General features: G+C 55.3%; 5 protein-coding genes across 5 annotated transcripts; all 5 read left to right on the forward strand.

Annotated features, from left to right (window-relative positions):
- Window positions 1-1030: 1030 nt before the first annotated feature.
- JKF63_03527 (uncharacterized protein) lies at window positions 1031-3214 on the forward strand (the record flags this gene model as incomplete). Its single annotated transcript, XM_067899529.1, has 1 exon — window positions 1031-3214. One exon carries the CDS (start codon window positions 1031-1033, stop codon window positions 3212-3214), a length of 2184 nt encoding a protein of 727 aa, XP_067755768.1.
- Window positions 3215-6244: 3030 nt separating this feature from the next.
- Window positions 6245-8869, forward strand: JKF63_03528 (uncharacterized protein; the record flags this gene model as incomplete). Its single annotated transcript, XM_067899530.1, has 1 exon — window positions 6245-8869. The coding sequence occupies one exon, from the start codon at window positions 6245-6247 to the stop codon at window positions 8867-8869; it is 2625 nt and encodes an 874-aa protein (XP_067755769.1).
- A 2336-nt stretch (window positions 8870-11205) lies between these two features.
- JKF63_03529 (uncharacterized protein) lies at window positions 11206-11817 on the forward strand (the record flags this gene model as incomplete). The annotated part of the gene is made up of 1 exon (XM_067899531.1): window positions 11206-11817. The coding sequence occupies one exon, from the start codon at window positions 11206-11208 to the stop codon at window positions 11815-11817; it is 612 nt and encodes a 203-aa protein (XP_067755770.1).
- Window positions 11818-12618: 801 nt separating this feature from the next.
- Window positions 12619-15147, forward strand: JKF63_03530 (uncharacterized protein; the record flags this gene model as incomplete). Its single annotated transcript, XM_067899532.1, has 1 exon — window positions 12619-15147. One exon carries the CDS (start codon window positions 12619-12621, stop codon window positions 15145-15147), a length of 2529 nt encoding a protein of 842 aa, XP_067755771.1.
- A 940-nt stretch (window positions 15148-16087) lies between these two features.
- On the forward strand, window positions 16088-17977 carry JKF63_03531 (uncharacterized protein; the record flags this gene model as incomplete). The annotated part of the gene is made up of 1 exon (XM_067899533.1): window positions 16088-17977. The coding sequence occupies one exon, from the start codon at window positions 16088-16090 to the stop codon at window positions 17975-17977; it is 1890 nt and encodes a 629-aa protein (XP_067755772.1).
- Window positions 17978-18025: the final 48 nt, after the last annotated feature.

Consider the following 18025-nt stretch of genomic DNA (forward strand, 5'->3'; position numbering starts at 1 on the left):
AATTATAAACCCTCTCGGATATTACGGTGATATACACGGGTCGAAAAGACGTTGTACAATCGTACACGCACAGGGGAAGGCTCAGGGTCTATTCGGTCGGTGTAAAGTAGGGAAGTGTGTGCTTCTCGTCACGGTATCTACTCACTTGCTGGATCTGCTTACTGATTTCGACTTGGGGAACGGCCAGAGGGGTGGGGGAGAGAGATCAAAATTTTCTGCGGTGGAACGGGCAGGGCATCCATCGGGTAAAGTCAAGAAGAGGCGTGCAGTCGCTCTTGCTTCCTTCTTTCTTTGTGGGGTCACTGCTTCTGGTTTCTCCCAATCATTCAGAGAGGGTCACGAACCGCAAGGAAAAGACAATCTGAAGTCAGTACGAGCAAGAGACACACGAAGCAGTGATTGGCCTGGACTGTGTCGCTTACCGAGAGAGATCACCGTCTCATTCCCCCACACACACACACGAACGTGGAGCAGGGGAAGTGCCACGAATGGGAAGTTGTTTGGATACTTTAACATACCGTTTTGCTGTGCGTTTCTTCTTGTGTCATTGCTTGGATAAAGGGGAGGGAAGGAGGCTCTCTCTCTCTCTGTGCGCCCATCTCCCTTGGGTGTTTTGTGTCGTCTCCCCGTCGCGTCCTGCCCTCTCTCTCACCCCCCCTCTTCCCCGAAAACTCTCTAGTTTCAAGTGCGGTGTAGTTGGGGGTGGGTAGGTGGGTGGGCAGGGGGTCTAGAAAGGACGTGGTTTCGTTGCGCGCCTGCGCAGTTGATCAGGTGGGTCTGGGTGATTTCCCGTTCTTCGTGTTACATTTACCTCCCTTCCCTTCCCCTCCCGTCTCGTGTTAGTTTTCTGTCGTGTTGCTTGGCGTGTGTGTGTGTGTGTGCTTGTGTCAGTGCTGTGTTTCTCTCCGGCGAAAGAAGTGTGCCCACCCCGATACGCACAGTTGCACACGGCGACGACCTCTGCTCCTTTGGTTTCTTTTTTTTTTGCTTGTACTCCGTCGTGAGGGGCCGAGAACACCGACTGACCAAGATGTTCGTCCGCGCAGTAGAGCGCACGCCGGTACGCTTGGGCGCTAGTGTGGCTTGCCTCGGAACTCTTTCGCACTCCGTCGTGCTACCGCATCTGCAGACATCGTCATGTAATTGTGGATCCGTAACAAGTGTGTGCGCATCTGCTGCGACTCGTCGCGCCGTCAGCACTCTCACACCCTCTACGTCGCTTTGCGACACGTTGTGCACGGCACGTCGGTGGGCTGCCATGTACCCCAAAGCGTCGCGTAAACAGGTTCGAACGGCAAGGCGAAAAGACTTCAACTACCTTACGGCGGATCGTCTTGTACCGTCGGAGAAGAAACTTTCACGAGTGGCCATTCGCAATCGTGATGATGCCGGTCTGCGGCGGCGCCGCGAGTACAAGCAGCAGCTGATCAGAGACGTGGAGGAGAAAATTCGGTTTTTTCCACCCAACATAAAAAAACAGGTTTTTTTCCCTCTCATGACGAACTCCCCACGCTTAAGCCTGTTCCGCGGCAACCGAGAATACGGGATTCGCCTGTGCACGCGCGTCTTTAGCATGCTTTTGGATCAGCTCTGCAAACGAGAGAATCGAGGCATCATCCTGGAGCGGTGTGCCGAGCTTGGGTGGGAGCCCCCCACTGCCGAGGACTGGGAGCGCTATACCGACTCGGTGACTGGAGACATCACCACTGGGATCATGTACTCCAAGTGGGTCAACGCGATTTTGACCACGTATGGTCGAATGTTTCACACAGGCTCAACTCAACTGATCGCTGGTGGTTCGAGCACGCTGTTTGCGTATGTCATACGCAATTATTCAGACCGCACGCTGGTGCCGCCGCTCGAGGACTGGTCACGCCAGTTTGGCCCGGTGATCGCTGAGGAGTTTGTCGGGCGGCCCCGTGGCCAGGAGAAGTTCAATCTGGCCATGTCCAATGCGGTGATCGAGGTGCGGTCGTGGGGGCGCTTGCAGGCGCAGGAGGCGGTTTCACGCCTCTCGCTACAGGAGCAAGACGATCTGGTGCAATGGGTGGAGCAGAACATTAAGAGTCACATAGCGGATATGGAGCGGAAGAATGCTTTCAGTGCAAAAGTCCTCGCCGTGATGCACAGCTTGCCAGAGGCGAAGGCCATTCGTACTTCGTTCTGGTCCTTCAAGGAGTCGAAGCGTCTGGAGCACGTGGTGAAGCAGAATGGAGCCTTTTACCCACTCGTCCACGATGTGCGTAAAGCGTGGTCGAGCATGTCGAAGGAGGAGAAGGCGCGCTACTCGTGCTTTGGCCAAAAAATTCAGTCCGAAACGGCGTGTGGGCGCAAGTTGTTTCTTCGCTACTGTTGCCGAGACTACGGTTTTAGCTTGATCGAGGCGTCGCGGCGCTTCAATGCTCTTGGCGAGCTCCAGAAGGCTGCTCTGGAGTTCCCTTTTTACCTGCCGCTCACCCCGAGCAACGCCTCCACGGCGGCTTTTCGCCGCTTTTATCATGTGATGTGTGAGAGGTACGGCATGGTGCGTACTTATAACAACGGCGTCGGCAACCGGCTTTTCATGATTGCTATGCGTCATAAATGGGACGGATTGTCCATGGAGGAGCGACAGCAGTACGAGGAGCGTGACCGCATTTATTCCGTGTTTCCGCTGCAGCCGACTCCAGCAGAGACCGTTGAGTCGAGCTGTGCCACATCGTCTTCGTTGGAAGCACTGCCGGCGAAGACGACATCATTAACGCCGTCACCGGGAGCGGAGGCTGTAGTCCCGCGATGGGGCAAGCCTTTCAAAGGGTCGGCGGTGCAGGTGGCACCCGCAAAAGTTGGGCCTCAGTACTTTGTGGAGGAACGGCCACCATCGTTGAAGGTGGAGGAGACCTCCCTTACCGCAGAGGCGTTGCTGAAGAACCTCCGAGAGGTTGCGTACGCCAACCGCAGGCGCGCTTTCAAGAAAAAAGAGGCGCCAAAAAAGCCCGAGGTAGTGCCTTATGTTGTTTATCCAGCGGTGGCAGTGAAACCCAACAAGCCGCGGCCGCCGCTGCCACCACCAAAAAAGCAGCCAGCTGGGAGCGCGGCAAGCAATTCGAAGGTCGCCAAGGCGCCGGTGGGCAGGCCGAAGGCCAACTATGTACGTGTCGAGATTCCCGGTCCGCCGCCGTTGAAGAGGCCTGCGAGGAGGCATAAGTTGGAATACTGCGTCCTCAGGGTTTGAGCACTGCTGTCCCCCCCCTTGGCGCTCGGTGAATGCAGTCTTTGAATTTTACGGTGAGGGAGAAGAAGCGAGGGCTGGCTGCGTTGTGACGCTCTACAGCCTTGTCGGGGAATGTTGAACAGAGAGAAAGAAAAGGGGTCGTGTGTCTGTGTGTGTGTGTGCGTGTTCGCCGCCTCCTGGAGAGTGGGCTATCCAGTGAAGCAGGGTAGTCGGGGGAGGGAATAGAGTGTCGACGGTGCTCAGATCGTTTTGTTGTTGTGGCGCTGCTGTATGTTGTCACGCTGCCCCCCTCCCCCTCCCCCGCGTCTGCAGCTGCAGTGATTGCGCACAGTAAAGGTGCGCGTACGTTTGTGTCTGAGGCCGTTGGTCACTTTTGGCTATTAGCTCTTCGCTTTGTTCCCTCTGCGCTCTGTTTGCCCCACCCTCCTTTTTGCTCCCATTTTAGTTGCTTCTCCTTTCTATCGCCCTTGTCATCGCGCTCTGTCCATCTCGTTCCAGTTCCGACATCGTCCCCCTCCTTCCTCCCCCCTTCCCCTCGCCAACTGCATCGTTTTTTTTTTGTTTTTGGTCGGGGATACTGCAACATAGAGTGGGTTTCGTGTGTTCTGGATACCCTTCGACTTTAGTTGCCCATTCCTCTTGTCTCCCTCTTCCCCACATCTGCTCCTCTGTGTATCACTATTATCATTACTGTTTGCAACAACAGCGTCGTCCAGGTCCGCAAAGCTTAGACGGTCCCCCTCACCACACCACACCCCACACCACCCCGGAGCTCTTGTGCATTTCTTTTGTTCTCCCTTGTTGGCGCTGAGATACGAGCTCTATTCCGCCAGCCTTCACACTTCTTAAATAGATGAACACATAAGGAACACCAGACAAAAAGAATACTCGACTGCTGTAGTACACACAGCGGCAAACGAGAGGTGGGCGGGGGGCGGGGCGGGGCGGGGCGGGGGTTGTGGACAGAGTGAGGCATCGTCCGTCACAGGCAAAAGGGGCCTTTTTCACGCCCTCTTCTCCCCCCACCTCCTGTAGTGCAGATCTTCGCCAGCTTCGATGGGGTTGGGGTAATGATGTGCGTAGACTTGATACCAGCGCCCATGCGTTCCTGCTGGCCTGGACTCCCCCCCCCCTTTCTGTGTGTGTGTGTGTGTGTGGCTTTCATACCACACTTACACACAATCCACCCCCCCCCTTATATTCGCTTTCCTTCCCTTATGTGCTCGGTTCATATCGATTATATATAAAAATCCCGCCATCATTCCCCTGCCCCCTTTTTTCCCCTCTCTCCTCTTTTATTTTCTCGTGTGTGGAACAAAATAAATCGGTGGAGGGGCATGCCTCGTGTACTCACGACCACCAGTACCGGTTGCACACACGCTCAGCGATCACCGGGAATACACCCATACACACTTCTACACGCATTTCTTCGCGCTCTTCAGTACTGCCTCTCCCTTTCCTCCTCCCCCTTTTTTCCTCAGAATTCGACACGCTTGAGTTGTGCGTGCTTCATAACCGTGGCAATTCCACTAGGGTGTTGTCAAACAGAAAAGGCGTGTCAAACGGAACGGCTTCACCCTCTCTCCAAGGCCAGCGTGGCAAACAGTTTTATTACCCCTCCCTTCCTCCTTCCCCCCCTCCCCATCAACACTCACTGGTCACCCATATTTCCAGTGAATTGAGGAAGTGAAAACCACACTCTTTTTTTTGTTCGTGTGTATAAGGGGAGAGATACAAAGTCATATCGGCTGCCCGGCTGTGGGCAGCTGTGTTGTTATTTATTCTGAAGCTGGCGCGGGCACGCACGGTGTATGCGTGGTGCACATCTATCTTTTTCTCTCACAGATGCGTCGAAGGATCCACCTACTACGGCACCCGTTCTCATCGGCATCACACCCCGTTTTTGTATATTTCACACCCTCTCTCTTCCTCGGCGCTTCATTTCCATCGACCTACCCAGAAACTGTTTATTATTTCTACCACTCCACAGGCACGCAGTAGCATCCCCACTATCACTGTATCTTTTTGCGTGACTGCTCTGTATTCTGTCTAGCACTTCTCTTTCATCACTTTGCTCCCCTCTTAATTTCTATCCTCGTCTATGCGTGTGTGCGTCTGGCATTTTTTTTTTCTGTTTGATCGATTTATTGCTGTTATCGCTGTGTCTACGTGTGTAAATTCTACTGTTCTCCCTAGCACGTAAGTGCACTGGCCATCGTTTCTCTCCTCTCGCATCCACTGCCCCGCACAGACATCCATCACTCAGACGTACACACACACACACACACACACTATCTGTTCGAAAAAAAAATCTATTTTCCTCCATTGTATCTTTTCTTCTTCCCTGCTTGTATGTACACGGGTACGCGCTTTGTGTGAAGCGTTTTATTTTGTCGTTCCGCCGCCGCCACCGCCACTACGTCGCTTTTCCCCTCCTTTTCTTCGAGGCATCAGATCGCTTTCCTGTTTCAGGGCCGGGCGCCTCTTCCACTGCTCGCAGTGAGAGCTGCCATCTCGATTTGGTATCTCAGAGTTTCCTTCTCGTGCCTGTGTTTTCTTCTGTTCCCGCTCCCTCTCCCTGTCTGTCTTGTCTCTCTCTCTCGGTGTCTGTGTGTGTGTGTGTGTGTGTGGAAGCTTCAGGTGCGTGCTATCTGTGGGCTTACTTACACAAAAGTTCTTCTGTACTCTTGTTTGCCAGTGTACCTATACACACATATCTTTTTATACCGACATTTCTATACAACACACACACACACACACGCACACACACACACACACACACACACCAACTCAAATACGCGGCTGTCGTGTGGAAGTGGACACGATATCCCCAAGTTTTTCTTTTGATTCTGTTTCTGTCCTACGGTTGTTCTCCTTCGCGTTTACTGCCTCCCCTCCCCCCCTCCCCTCCCCGACAGCGGTGCGTCTGTTTGTGCCTTGTTGTTGTTTTTCTGCACGGACGGCGTATCACTTTTTCCTTTTTGTTCTCTCAACGCTTGCGCGGTTTCGAGGGGCATATTTCCAGCTGAGATGAGCTTTGAGAACGCCATGGGAAATTCGACTTCAGAAATGCGATCTACCGTCGTGGCTGATCAATCGGCATCCACATCGAGGGACAGACCCCGCGACGGGGGGGCACCCCCGTCAAAATCTCCTTTCAAAACTGCATCGCTCAGCGCATCTCCGTCTTACTTGGCCAAGCCGCGTCCTGCAGGGGTACAGCGACCCCCGCGTGGAGTTATGGAGCAGGACAACACTTCACCGGCGCCACGCACCACGCCGGCGACCGATTTAACCTCGCCGCCGCTGCAGGAGCAGCAGCAGAAGCTAGCGCGGGAGTTGCAGTTAACATTCTGTTGCTCAGAGGCTTGCGCAACTTCCACCGTGATGGCTCACTACCCCGATGCGGAGGAGTGTCAAACGATCATTCTGGCAAAAATGAGTGCACCATTTCTGTTGGACGTTGGAATGGTCTCAGCACAACGCGAGTACATCGACAGCTTGCACCAAGGGCTGGACGTGGCGTTTCGTGACTTTCCCTTTCTCAACGGCAGTGCGAAACCGCATGAAGAGAAGCCGCAGAGCATTGAAATTGCCGCCCGCGGCGAGGGCAGCGGACGCGGTCTTGTCTCGTCTCCATCGGCCCCTATCGACTGGGCAGAGGTGCGGAATCGTCTCTTTTCTGCTAATAAGGCACCGTTGTGGTACAGGCACACGGGGCTGGAGTTACCTGGGGACATCCACGATCTGCGCGTCTACGAGAACGCTTACCAGAACCTCATTGTCAAAGAGGGCCTCTCGTACGTGATCGGCTGCTATGCCGCCGGCGACGGGCTTGTGCCAGTGATGGACTACGTGAACGCGCGGCTGAGCGGCGAATCTGCTGAGTCTCTCGCCCGGCGAATGGGCTTCGGCGATGACGTCGCGGGTGTACTCGATGGTCTCGAGGCAGAGGCACCCACCCGCGTCTACACGCGCGTGAACGCGTTCGGCAACGACCCCGCCACATCGTGGTCCTCCCGGCAGAACAAGGGACACGCACAGCAAGTGCTCAAAGAGGCAGGGCTTGCTTACATTCGCTCTCACGTGACAACGAGCGTTGAAGTAGCTGTGAAAAAGGTGAAGGACGGAGCATTGCTGCTCCCAGTCGTGGTGAAGCCAAACACCGGCGCCGGCTCAGAGCATGTGACCCTGTGCTACACCGTAGACGACCTATATGTCGCTTTCTCGATGGTGCAGAACCTGCGCACCTCCCAGGGCACAGACGCGGGACAGCTTGTTGTGGAGGAGTACATTGAGGGCACCGAGTACATAGTGAACACGGTGAGTTACCAAGGCGTTCATGTCGTTACCGATGTGTGGCAAAGCTGGAAGTACCCGCATCCGGTCTTCACAACTGGCTTGACGCGCAGTGCGGAGGAGGATCTGCGCACCGCGGGTGTTGAGAGGGCAAAGCTACACAAGACAACCATCCTCTACGACAAGCAGACCCTCATCACCAGCCTGGCAGACTTGCCCGCGAGTCACAGTGCACGACGGGTCGTTGAGTACACGTTCAAATGCCTCGACGCACTGGGCCTTCGAAACGGCTGTGGTCACAGCGAACTTCGCCTTGACGCGCGAAGGCCAGCGTGCGAGGGTCGAAGGCAGGAACCACATCGGCTGCACAAGAGCGATTCTCCTTGTACGGCCGATCCCGCGAGCCTTGGTGAGGGGGAGCCCATTTTGATTGAGCTCAACTCTCGTATGCAAGGGGACACCCCACGCGGTACCAATGTGATCGGCTACGATCAGTACTCGCTCATGGTGTACATTGCAGCAGCTTTGAACGTGTTTGGTGGCGCCACGCCCGCCTCCACCAGGTTTCCTTTCCGCATCAACTCGTCGTCAGTGCTGCCGCAGGTCGGTGAGATCCCATGGCCACCAGTTCCGCGTTTGTACCGCGCAAAATCTCCTGAGGGTGCACGTATGACGACAAGCGTGCTTTTCCTGGCGACGAGGGATGAGTGCATCCTCAACGGCCATGCCCTGCGCGCCCTCTCTGAGCTTCCCACTTTTCAGCGGTTTACCCGTACTCTCTTCAAGCCAAATCGCCCTGGCTTCGTGACGTCCCTGCGGCAAACCATCGATCTTTTCTCGAGTCCCACTGCCTGCGTCATGGTGGGGCTCGCCAACGAGGTGGAGGCGGACTGTGCTGTCATCCGTGCCATGGAGTCGGCGCCGCTTTCCTCGTCGACGAGTGAGGCGTTGTCCAAACTAATCTCAGCAAAGAAGAAAGCTAAGGTTTGGGAAGAAGAGCTTCAGAAAATCGATAAGCATGTGTCCGACGTGATGAAGATGTATCGCGAGGTCGCTGCTAGAAACGGCCTCTCAGCTGATAGGTTCTTCGAGGACAGACGTGAGAACAGCGGACAGAGCGAAGAGGGTGTTGTCCTGCCTGAATTGAAGGCGCTGCACCGTCGCATAACTGAGCTTCGCGCAGAGTGGGGGCCGCGGAAGTGTGCACTAGCTGTTTGTGAGGAAGACGTGCAGTCTCTGAAGAAAACATTCGCGAACGCGTTGACGAGCCAAAAGCCGGCCCCGCTGTACATTAGTTACTCGGACCTTGATAGGATGAGAGTGGCTGGCGTAGCCGACGAACTGTCTGTTGTGTAAGGGGGCCACTAGGTGCGTCTAGCTAAGCTTTCAGTCGTGTACCCCTCATTGGCAGCGTTTTCGTGGGTGGAGGCCGGTGCCGCAATATCAAGTCCGTCTGCGTTCTTAAAGAAGTAGTTCCTTTCCGTCTATAGTAGCGCTCCCACTCTGTTTTCAAGGTCTTGTAACATAAAAGTTTTTCCTGATCCCCACTCTCTCTTCCTCCCCCCTCCTGTATATCTTCAGGAGTCGAAGGAGAATCGACGCTCGCATACTTGTCGCGAGTTTCATAGACTGGGGAACGTCTTCACTGTGAATAGGAGAGGAGCACCTCTTTTGGGAGGTGAGCAGGCCCCACCGAAACGGACGTCTCATGCCCCCCCCCTCCCCTCCTCTTTAGTTTGCACATACCCCATCCCCTTTCTCTTCTTTCTTTGCTCATTTGCATGCTTCACTAGGCGAAGAAAACATCACGACTTCGGTAGAGCCCTGTCCTCCTTCCACTCTTTTTTCCTGGTCATGATACGTCGTCCAAGAAAAAAAAGTAAGCTCACGTGCTTACTAGAAACTTCCACGATGCAGATTATCGGAGTAAAACGTTCGCTTCCAAGACAGTTGGTCGCTGCCTTGAAAGCAAACGTTGTCTGCCACGTCCCCGAGAGTTGAAAGAGACGTATTGCACAACAGAGAAGCTCATGGCAGGAAAGTATAGGATCCGGGGAGGCATCTCAGGGCCGAGGTGTATCCCCAAGAAAAAGCAAGAGAGAACGCGACGCACGACATGACAGAGCTCGTTATCTGCGCCCATCACTTACAGGGGCTAACATTAGGCGTGAAGGCGCTTCGAGATCTGAAGCGCGTTCGGAGGAGGTGGGCCGTAACAGCGCCGAACCCGCTGCTCTCAAAGATGTAACTGATAGAGTTTTTGTGTCTTGCCCGGCAGGGTTATTCGACTCTCGTGACAGCGTTGCTGGACTCGTACGCACTCTCCTCAAATAGGCCCCAGTGAGATTCAAGCAGCAGATTTATCGGCTCCCCCCCCGCTCCCCCCCCTCCCTCCCTCCCTCCCTCAATTCCTCCACGCGTAGCTGAGGGAAGACTGAAAACACTTGAAATCCCTATTTACCGTTTCTCTGGTTATACACGCGCTCATGTGAGTCCATGGACCGCTGCCTCTGCCGATCTCATCCTATTCTCGGGCATTTTTGCTGATGTGTGGGTGTACCTTGGTCGTCCGACGGTGTGGGTGTGCTGCTGCCCTTGATGAATCCCGCACCTCCCGCTTGGCGAGCCTCTCTCTACACACCCCTCTTTCTCTCTCTCTCTCTGTGTGTGTGTGTGTGTGCCTGATTATAATAGTTATGTTCACGGCATAATTCACACCCCAAATCTCATCAGTGCTACTTCAAAGGCAGAGATAGCGCCATTGGTGGACACCGAGAATTGTGACGGCTGCGTTTAGGAGAGCGTGAGTGCCAAGCTCAGGAGGATGGAGTGCTGCGAAGGGAGTCGTCCTGGAAGGCGCACGCTGAGGCTTTTTTCTGCTCGCTTTTTTTATTTGTTTGGTTCGTGCTACTCTCACAAACGGCGGACTGGCTTGTTGTGCTTTGAGGGGGGGGGGAGAAAAGGACGTTTGGTTAAACTCCAAAGTGTCTCCCTGCATCACTTGGTGGTGGTGGGGGGGCGTTGTCGCTCCTACCGAGTCGATTCCACTCTGGTATCACCACAATGCGCACGAGGTCTGCAACTCGAGGGAGCAGAGGCGCACTGCTCTTGGCTTCAACTGACTCTTTGTATACTTGTTGAGCTCACACATCCAAACAGAGACGCGCGGGAGAACACCCACTCTCCCACACGGTGAGCAAAATACATGGAGCACGCGGTGGCTCTGTTTTTGTGCTCTGCGCGTGTGGGACTAAAGTTATTCTTTTTTTTGCACCCTCAGCCCCCTTCCTTTCACCCCTTCCTCCTCCTCATCGGTTTGTGATTTGTACACAGACCGACGAGGGGGTAGGGAGGGGGAGGGGGGGGGCGCTACCAAGAGCCTCACGGTTGCACAAAAAAAGAGAGGTGCATACATACATACGCACACACCTGTATGTGTGTGTGTGTGTGTGTGTGAATGTATGTATTTGTGTGTGCATGTGTAACTTGCTCTGCTGATCAGGTCCGCACCATTTTGAAAGTGCCGCTTTTCCGCGACGGCGGTATCCTTCTCCCGTCTTTTGTTTTGTCCATGTTTTTTTTTTTTCGTTGCCCCGTTTTGTCTCCTCATTCATTTTCTCTTGTTTTTAGCTTTTTCCCATATTTTTTACGCGTCTCTCTGCTGTCGCTCTGCTTCCCTGTTTCCTTCCGTGATGGCTCGCCAGGTGAGCGCCGTGGTCGTTTGCGGGCCGTCTGGTGTCGGCAAGACGACAATCGGTCGACAGCTTGCTGAGCTTCTCCGGTGCCGCTTTGTGGAAGGTGATGACTACCATAGTGATGAGAATAGGAATAAGATGCGCTCTGGTGTGCCGCTGACGGATGAGGATCGTCTGCCCTGGCTGTGTCGTCTCGAGGAAGAGGTGCTCGCGCCGTGCCGGGGTCACGGCACCGTCTCGGTGGTGCTCGCCTGCTCTGCGCTGCGTCGCCGCTACCGTGACACGTTGCGGGGCATGGATCGCTGCAAGGATGCTGAGGCGGCCAACGAAACACTGCAGAACACACAACTATTCTTTGTGCTGCTCAACGGAGACGTGCGGCTCATCGAAGAGCGGCTGCAGACTCGCCAGGGGCACTTCATGCCGGCTTCCCTCCATGCCTCGCAGATGGCCACCCTGGAGGTACTTGATCCTACAGAATTAGGTGCCACTGTGGATGTGGCTGACTCGCCGGCGCTGATAGCCCAAAAGGTGGCGGAGCTGGTTCGTATCGCAACCACGCTGTCACTCTCAATGTGTCGCTCTTCTTCACTTCCAGCATGTGCCTGACAAATGAAAAGAAAAAAGTGGGGCTGATCGCTGCTTTGCCTCTCTCTCTATATAAATATATACATATGTATATATTTGTATATATTTATATATATGTATTGGTCTTGTTGTCTCATCGGTTTTTGTTACGCTCAAACAGATGATGCTTTTCGGAAGTGTGCGACGGCGGCCGACGATGCCGATGCAATCGTCCACTCAAACCTGAGTCTGTGCTGAGACGACCCCCTTCCCCCTTAGAGGGGACACACGCTCTCACCTAACCCCCCCCCACTTTTCGGGCGTTGTGTGCCTGTATGTTGAGTTCATTGAGATGTATATCAGTTTTTTTTTTTCATGCTTCCTCTTCACACGAAACTCATTTCCACCTCTTCAACCCCCCCCCCCCCCACACACACACACAATTGTCACGGCGCGAAGTAGCGGGGTTGCAAATATTTGAACAGACCCACGTGGAGCGGACTTTGGTGCGCCCGAATCGCATTCGAGGAGTATATGTCCATATATGATATTACATCGATACCTCTACATTGATATACTCTCTCGAAAGGAGCGGAAAGCACACGTGCACCCAGACACAACCGAGTACCCGCTGGTACCCTAGGGCGGAGAGTACAGCTGCCGTACTCGTGACCTTGTCAGGGCAGACAGCTGGGGAGACACACAAAATAGACCAGAAAAAAACTTCGAAAGCGGTGGGCAAAGGTTGTCTGTCTTTCACATTAGCATACCACAGCGCTTCTTCCTCCTCCTCCTCATCCCCCTCCTCCCCCCTCTTCTGTTCCTTCTTGTATCGACAGCGCGATGGCCGCCAAGAGGGAATTTTATGTGGACTTCGAGGTCAAGTTTGGGAAGAAGGTCATCTCGCTCGAGTTACCTGCGTCCGCCACCGTGCGCGACCTGAAGCTGGCGCTTCAGGATCGCACCCAGGTCCACCTCGAAAAGCAGCGACTGTTGCTCAACCTGCCTGTCCTCAAAGCAAAACATCGAGATCCACCACAGGATACGGTGATCCGCCTCCTTTTTCCGATGGAGTTAGTGAGTCGCTGTGAGCAGCACGAAGGTCTGGTGGCTCAGCATCTGAAGGTGAGCGCCATGTTGCTCGGCAGTGCTGAGGTGGCGCCGACATTGAATGTGGCAGCGACATCCGAGATATCGCGCCTGGTCGCCACAACGGTGGAGCACGATGGCAAGTGGTACCGATGCTCCTACGCGCGTGGCTATCAGCGGCAGACGGCGTACATCTGCCGCACATGCATCGACAAGGGGAGGGCTGACCCACAGCACGCGCTCTGTCTCGCCTGCGCCGAGTTCTGTCACGGCAATCACGAGGTAGAAGAGTGGGGCGTGCGGCACTACATGCGATGCGACTGCTGCACGCAGAAGTGCTGGCGGCTTCCTGCGGACCCAGACGCAGCTGAGCAGCGGCAGGCGGTGCCTCACTCGTCGTCGTCCATAGGATCTCCAACTGCCCGTGGACCAGAAGTGCGCGCCTTGCAGACTCGCGACATTGAAGAGCGTACCATGCGCAAGCGTGGGCGTTCAACGAGCCCGCGGACGCCAAAGCGCTCGCGCGGCAGCTCGCCCATGAGCGGCATTCGCATGACCACTATCCCACCGACAGACATGCCGGAGGTGACACTGAACCCTTCCATGGCCGCAGGCACGGCAGCGTCGTCCTCGGCAACCGCCTCCCGGTCATCGCAAGACGCCCACACGGCTCTCTCTTTGTCTCTTCCACTCCCCCCGGGGCCATTATCCTCTTTGGCTGCCGCTCCGGCCACTCCCAGCGAGGCGTATCCCTCGAAGGGGTCCGCGAACGGATCCAATTTTGCCGGCAAGCACCCCTGTGACGCCGCTGACGACGACGGCTGCTGCCAAGACGATCGCGCCGACGGCGAGCACAAGGACGCGCAATCACCGGAGCTGCCGGAGTTGAGCCGCTGTGCCTTCGTTGTGGACACTAAGACGGCGAGGGCGCCAGTAGAGTCGGTGTTGCCGACAAATCGCCACAACCGCTACCCACGAGACCCCCTCAACTGGTGCTACTGCAAAAACGCTCATCCAAGCGATGACCCCGAGTGCGGTGGTATTGCTTGTATGCTCTGCTGCAGTTGCTACTGGAGCACGCACATCACAAAACTGGACACATCTCAGTACCGGCGTATGCCGTGCTACGGCGATGTTCTGCTCGGCGACACGGTTGCCCTGAAGTGCAAAACATGCAACACGCTCGTGTGTGTGCCGTGCCGGTACCGCTGCCACAAGGACCACGAGGTCGAGGAGACGTTGGTGCTGCCATCGAGGGATGATGGGACGGACAACGGCGCCCCGGAGGGGGCAATGTTCAGCTGTGGCTGCCGCGGCCTCTGCGCCATTGCAGAGGAAGTGCCCGTCGAGATGATCGATGACCCCACCACATTCGAGCTGATTCCAGACTCCGTGGCCATGGAGCTGGTGAATGACGATGTCTTCACTGGGTTTCTGTGTGCGTACTGCATGCAGGAATACCCCTGGATAGCGACGGACGACCCCCTGAAGTGCTACCAAGGCCAGCTTCCACCGAAGGTTCCTGCAACAAAAAAGGTAATCGCCTGTGGCACCAAAGCTTCCGTGCCCCCGCCGCCCGACGGAGACGGCCATGGCATCTTCCCCTACCACGGTATGCTGTTGCCTGTAAACGCCTTTACCAGCGGCATGACGTGCTCCTGTGAGCCGTGCCGTGCTGCGTTTGACAAGCTAGCCCCGCGCTCGGTGGAGGACGCGGCGGAGATGATCATGGAGCTACACGATCAGTGCGACAATTGTGGCAAATCTGTGAAGGACCAAGAGGCCTTCATGTGCCGCACCTGCGAGATGAATTCTGATAACACTTTTTTCATCTGCAAAGATTGCAATGCACTGCGCGAGTTATTGGTGCAGAACATCAACCGCGTGCAAGCCTCCGACAGGCCGCGTAATGGCGAGGCACAGACCCAGGTGGACGAGGGGCTGCAGGGTGCGGAGAGGGGAGGGAATGCTGAGGGCACCGTGTCTGTCGCGGCGCATCACACAGAAGTCAGCGAGTCCTTGCCTGAGGCTGGTGGGTACGACCACGACCTCTCGCACGAGTTTATCGAGGACACCTTCGAGAACTTGTACGCATTATGTGGGATCCATATGCTGCAGAACATGGACCCTGAGACGCAGGAGTATCTCACTTCCAACTGGGATCCGGCTGTGAACCAGATGGAGGTGGCGAATACGTTGTCGCAGACCCTCGGCCAAATCCCGCTGCAATTTGATGAGGATGAGCTGCGGGAGATGGCTTTGTTGAACCAACATCCAAAATAAAGGTCATAAAGACGCGATACAATGTAACACGGGAAAACAGCTGTGTGCTTGCGGGCTTTTTTTTTGGGGGGGAAGGGTGATGAGGGGGATGAGGGGGAGGGTGAGGGGGATGAGGGGGATGTTTGTTTCCCTTCTACTGGCGTCTCTCTTAGCCGTACATCTTCGCAACGTACTGCATTAAAAAGAAATAAAAAAGGGGCCAACGCCCCTCCCCTCCTCCCCCCTCCCCCCCCCCCCCCACTCCGTCAAGAAACACACGCACACAGAAATCCGCAAATAATAATAATAAAAAAGAACTGTAGTGTTTTTCCCCCTTTCTCTATCGCCACTGTCGCAAGGCACGTCACAGGGGGGAGGGGGAGGAGAGGGGGGGGGCACACCCACGCATATGTAGAGCTTTATCCACATATGTGTACATATACGAGGTGTGCGCTTGTGCGTGCTCCCTGTTTGTCATGCGCTTTGGGACGTTGTGTCTCGTTCCACACGCACAGGAGAGAATCCCGCTCCTATGCATCATGCATTGGTTTGACATGTAAGGCTAAAACAAAAAGCCGTCCCCCTGACGACGTTTATGACGCCTCATTGAATCCTTGTTGCTTCTTCGCGCCTCTTCCCTTTCCCTTCTGCTGCCGGCACCTTCACTACCCCTCACCCACCTCGGTTTATTCACCGATTATTGTTTGATCCTGTTCTACTGTACCCCGCTTTTCCACTCTCTACCGTCCCGTCTTTTCGTGTAGCTCGCTACCAGTTCTTCTCTGTCCGTTGTTATTGCAGAACCAGCAAACATTTTATTTGTTGGCGAGAATTCAAAGCGATCGTGGTGGGGAAAAGAAAAGAAAAAAGAAGGGGCGAGGGGAATACAATCTCGTACCGTCACATATCTACTCTGTTTATCCATTAACGTACCCCACCGCCTTAGGACACTGCTCGTACGATGACGGATCACGAGGATACCCCACGTCTGGAGCTTGAGACCGCTCTCGGCTACAGTGGGAACTTGCCTAACAGCCTAGTTGCCCACCCAGATCAGCAGCATCTGCTATACGCTCTTGGGGCCTGCATTGTGATTCGTGACCTCAACGACACACGCAGTTCTGAGTTCTTCTACGGTCATAATGACAAGATCAGCTGCCTTACTGTGAGCGCGTCGGGTCGCTACGTGGCGTCGGGGCAGGTCACCCACCCGGGCTTTCAAGCTGATGTCTGCATCTTTGATTTTGAAGAGCGCCGCCTTATTCACCGCATGCTACTCCACAAGGTGAAGGTACAGGCCCTCGCCTTTTCGCCGGATGAGCAGTACCTCGCTTCAATCGGGGGCCCTGACGATAACACGGTTGTCCTTTGGGATGTTCAAGTAGGGCGTCCGCTTTGCGGCGCGCCAGCGCACCACACCGAATCGAAGACCGTTGCCTTCTTCAACAACGACTCCGAGAAGCTTATCACCGCCGGTGTTGGCTCGCTGCGCGTTTGGACAGTGGACCTTGAAAATCACAAGATGAACCCAGTAGACATTAACATGGGCAACATGCGCCGATCTGTGCAGACCATCGCCATTGAGAAAACGGACAAGTACGTGTACTGTGGCACCACCTCTGGTGACGTCATTTGCGCACAACTGCAACAGTCCAACGTGTTCAAAATGCAGGGACCGCGGAAGAAGCTCTCTGGCGGCATCACGTCTACGATCCTCACGACCACCGGCGACGTGCTGGTCGGAAGCGGTGCCGGCGAGCTGCAGCTTCTCTCGAAGATAAACCTCACAGTACAGAATAGCGCCACCCTCAACGGCGCTGTGACGGGACTGGCCCTCGTGGGGGATAACTACTATGTTGGCACCAAGACAAGCAACATGTACTTTGTAAACGGCGGCAACTTCATGACGCGGCTGCGCCTCACCTGCCACAGCGAGGCGGTGCAGGACATTGTTTTCCCACACGGCTTCAGCTCCGTGTTCGCGACGTGCTGCGGCACTGACATCCGTGTCTGGAATGCAAACACGTGCACGGAGCTCCTGCGTATTGAAATCGCAAATCGAATGTGCAACTGCCTGCAGTTTAGCCGAGACGGCTCGCTCATCATTTCGGGCTGGAGTGACGGCCGCATCCGTGCCTTTGGCCCACAGTCTGGCAAGCTCGTGTTCTCCGTAGCAGACGCGCACAAGGTAGAGCAGGGGTCCCGTAGCCACAAGGTGGGGGGCAAGGTGGGGGTGACGGCTGTGTGTGCGGATAAAACCGGCCACCGCATTGTTACTGGCGGCTCCGATGGCCTCGTGCGTGTCTGGGCCATCCGCGGCACCACCTGCGTGCTGGAGGCTTCGATGAAGGAACACAAGGCGGCCGTCAACTCTATCGTCATTTCGCAAGATGACACAGAATGCCTCACAGCCAGCGATGACGGCAGCTGCATTGTGTGGGATCTGGTCCGCTACCTTCGCCGCAATATCATGTATCGTCAGACTTACTTTCGCGCAGTGGAGTACTACGTCGATGATAGCCAGCTGATTACGTGCGGTAGCGACAAGTGCGTAGCCTACTGGGACTCTGTCGACTGCCACACCATTCGCGAGGTGCCTGGCAGCCGTACCGCAGAGTTGAATTCTTTGTCGCTCTCACCGGACGGGCGCTTCTTTGTGACGGGCGGCAACGACCGTATTGTGAAGGTGTGGGACTACGATCGCGGGGAGTGCGTCGCTGTTGGACTCGCGCACAGTTGCAGCATCACGAAAGTGCGTGTGTCTCCCGACGGCCAGAAAATCGTGTCGGTCGGTGATGAGGGCGCCGTGATGGTGTGGAACGTGGGTGATCTGGCGATTAAGGGCCTCTAAGCGTCTACTGCATTTGGGCTCGATCCGTAGGAATGCCTAGCGGTATTC

The sequence above is a fragment of the Porcisia hertigi genome, chromosome 28 (assembly GCF_017918235.1).
Source record: "Porcisia hertigi strain C119 chromosome 28, whole genome shotgun sequence".
NCBI lineage: Eukaryota > Euglenozoa > Kinetoplastea > Trypanosomatida > Trypanosomatidae > Porcisia > Porcisia hertigi.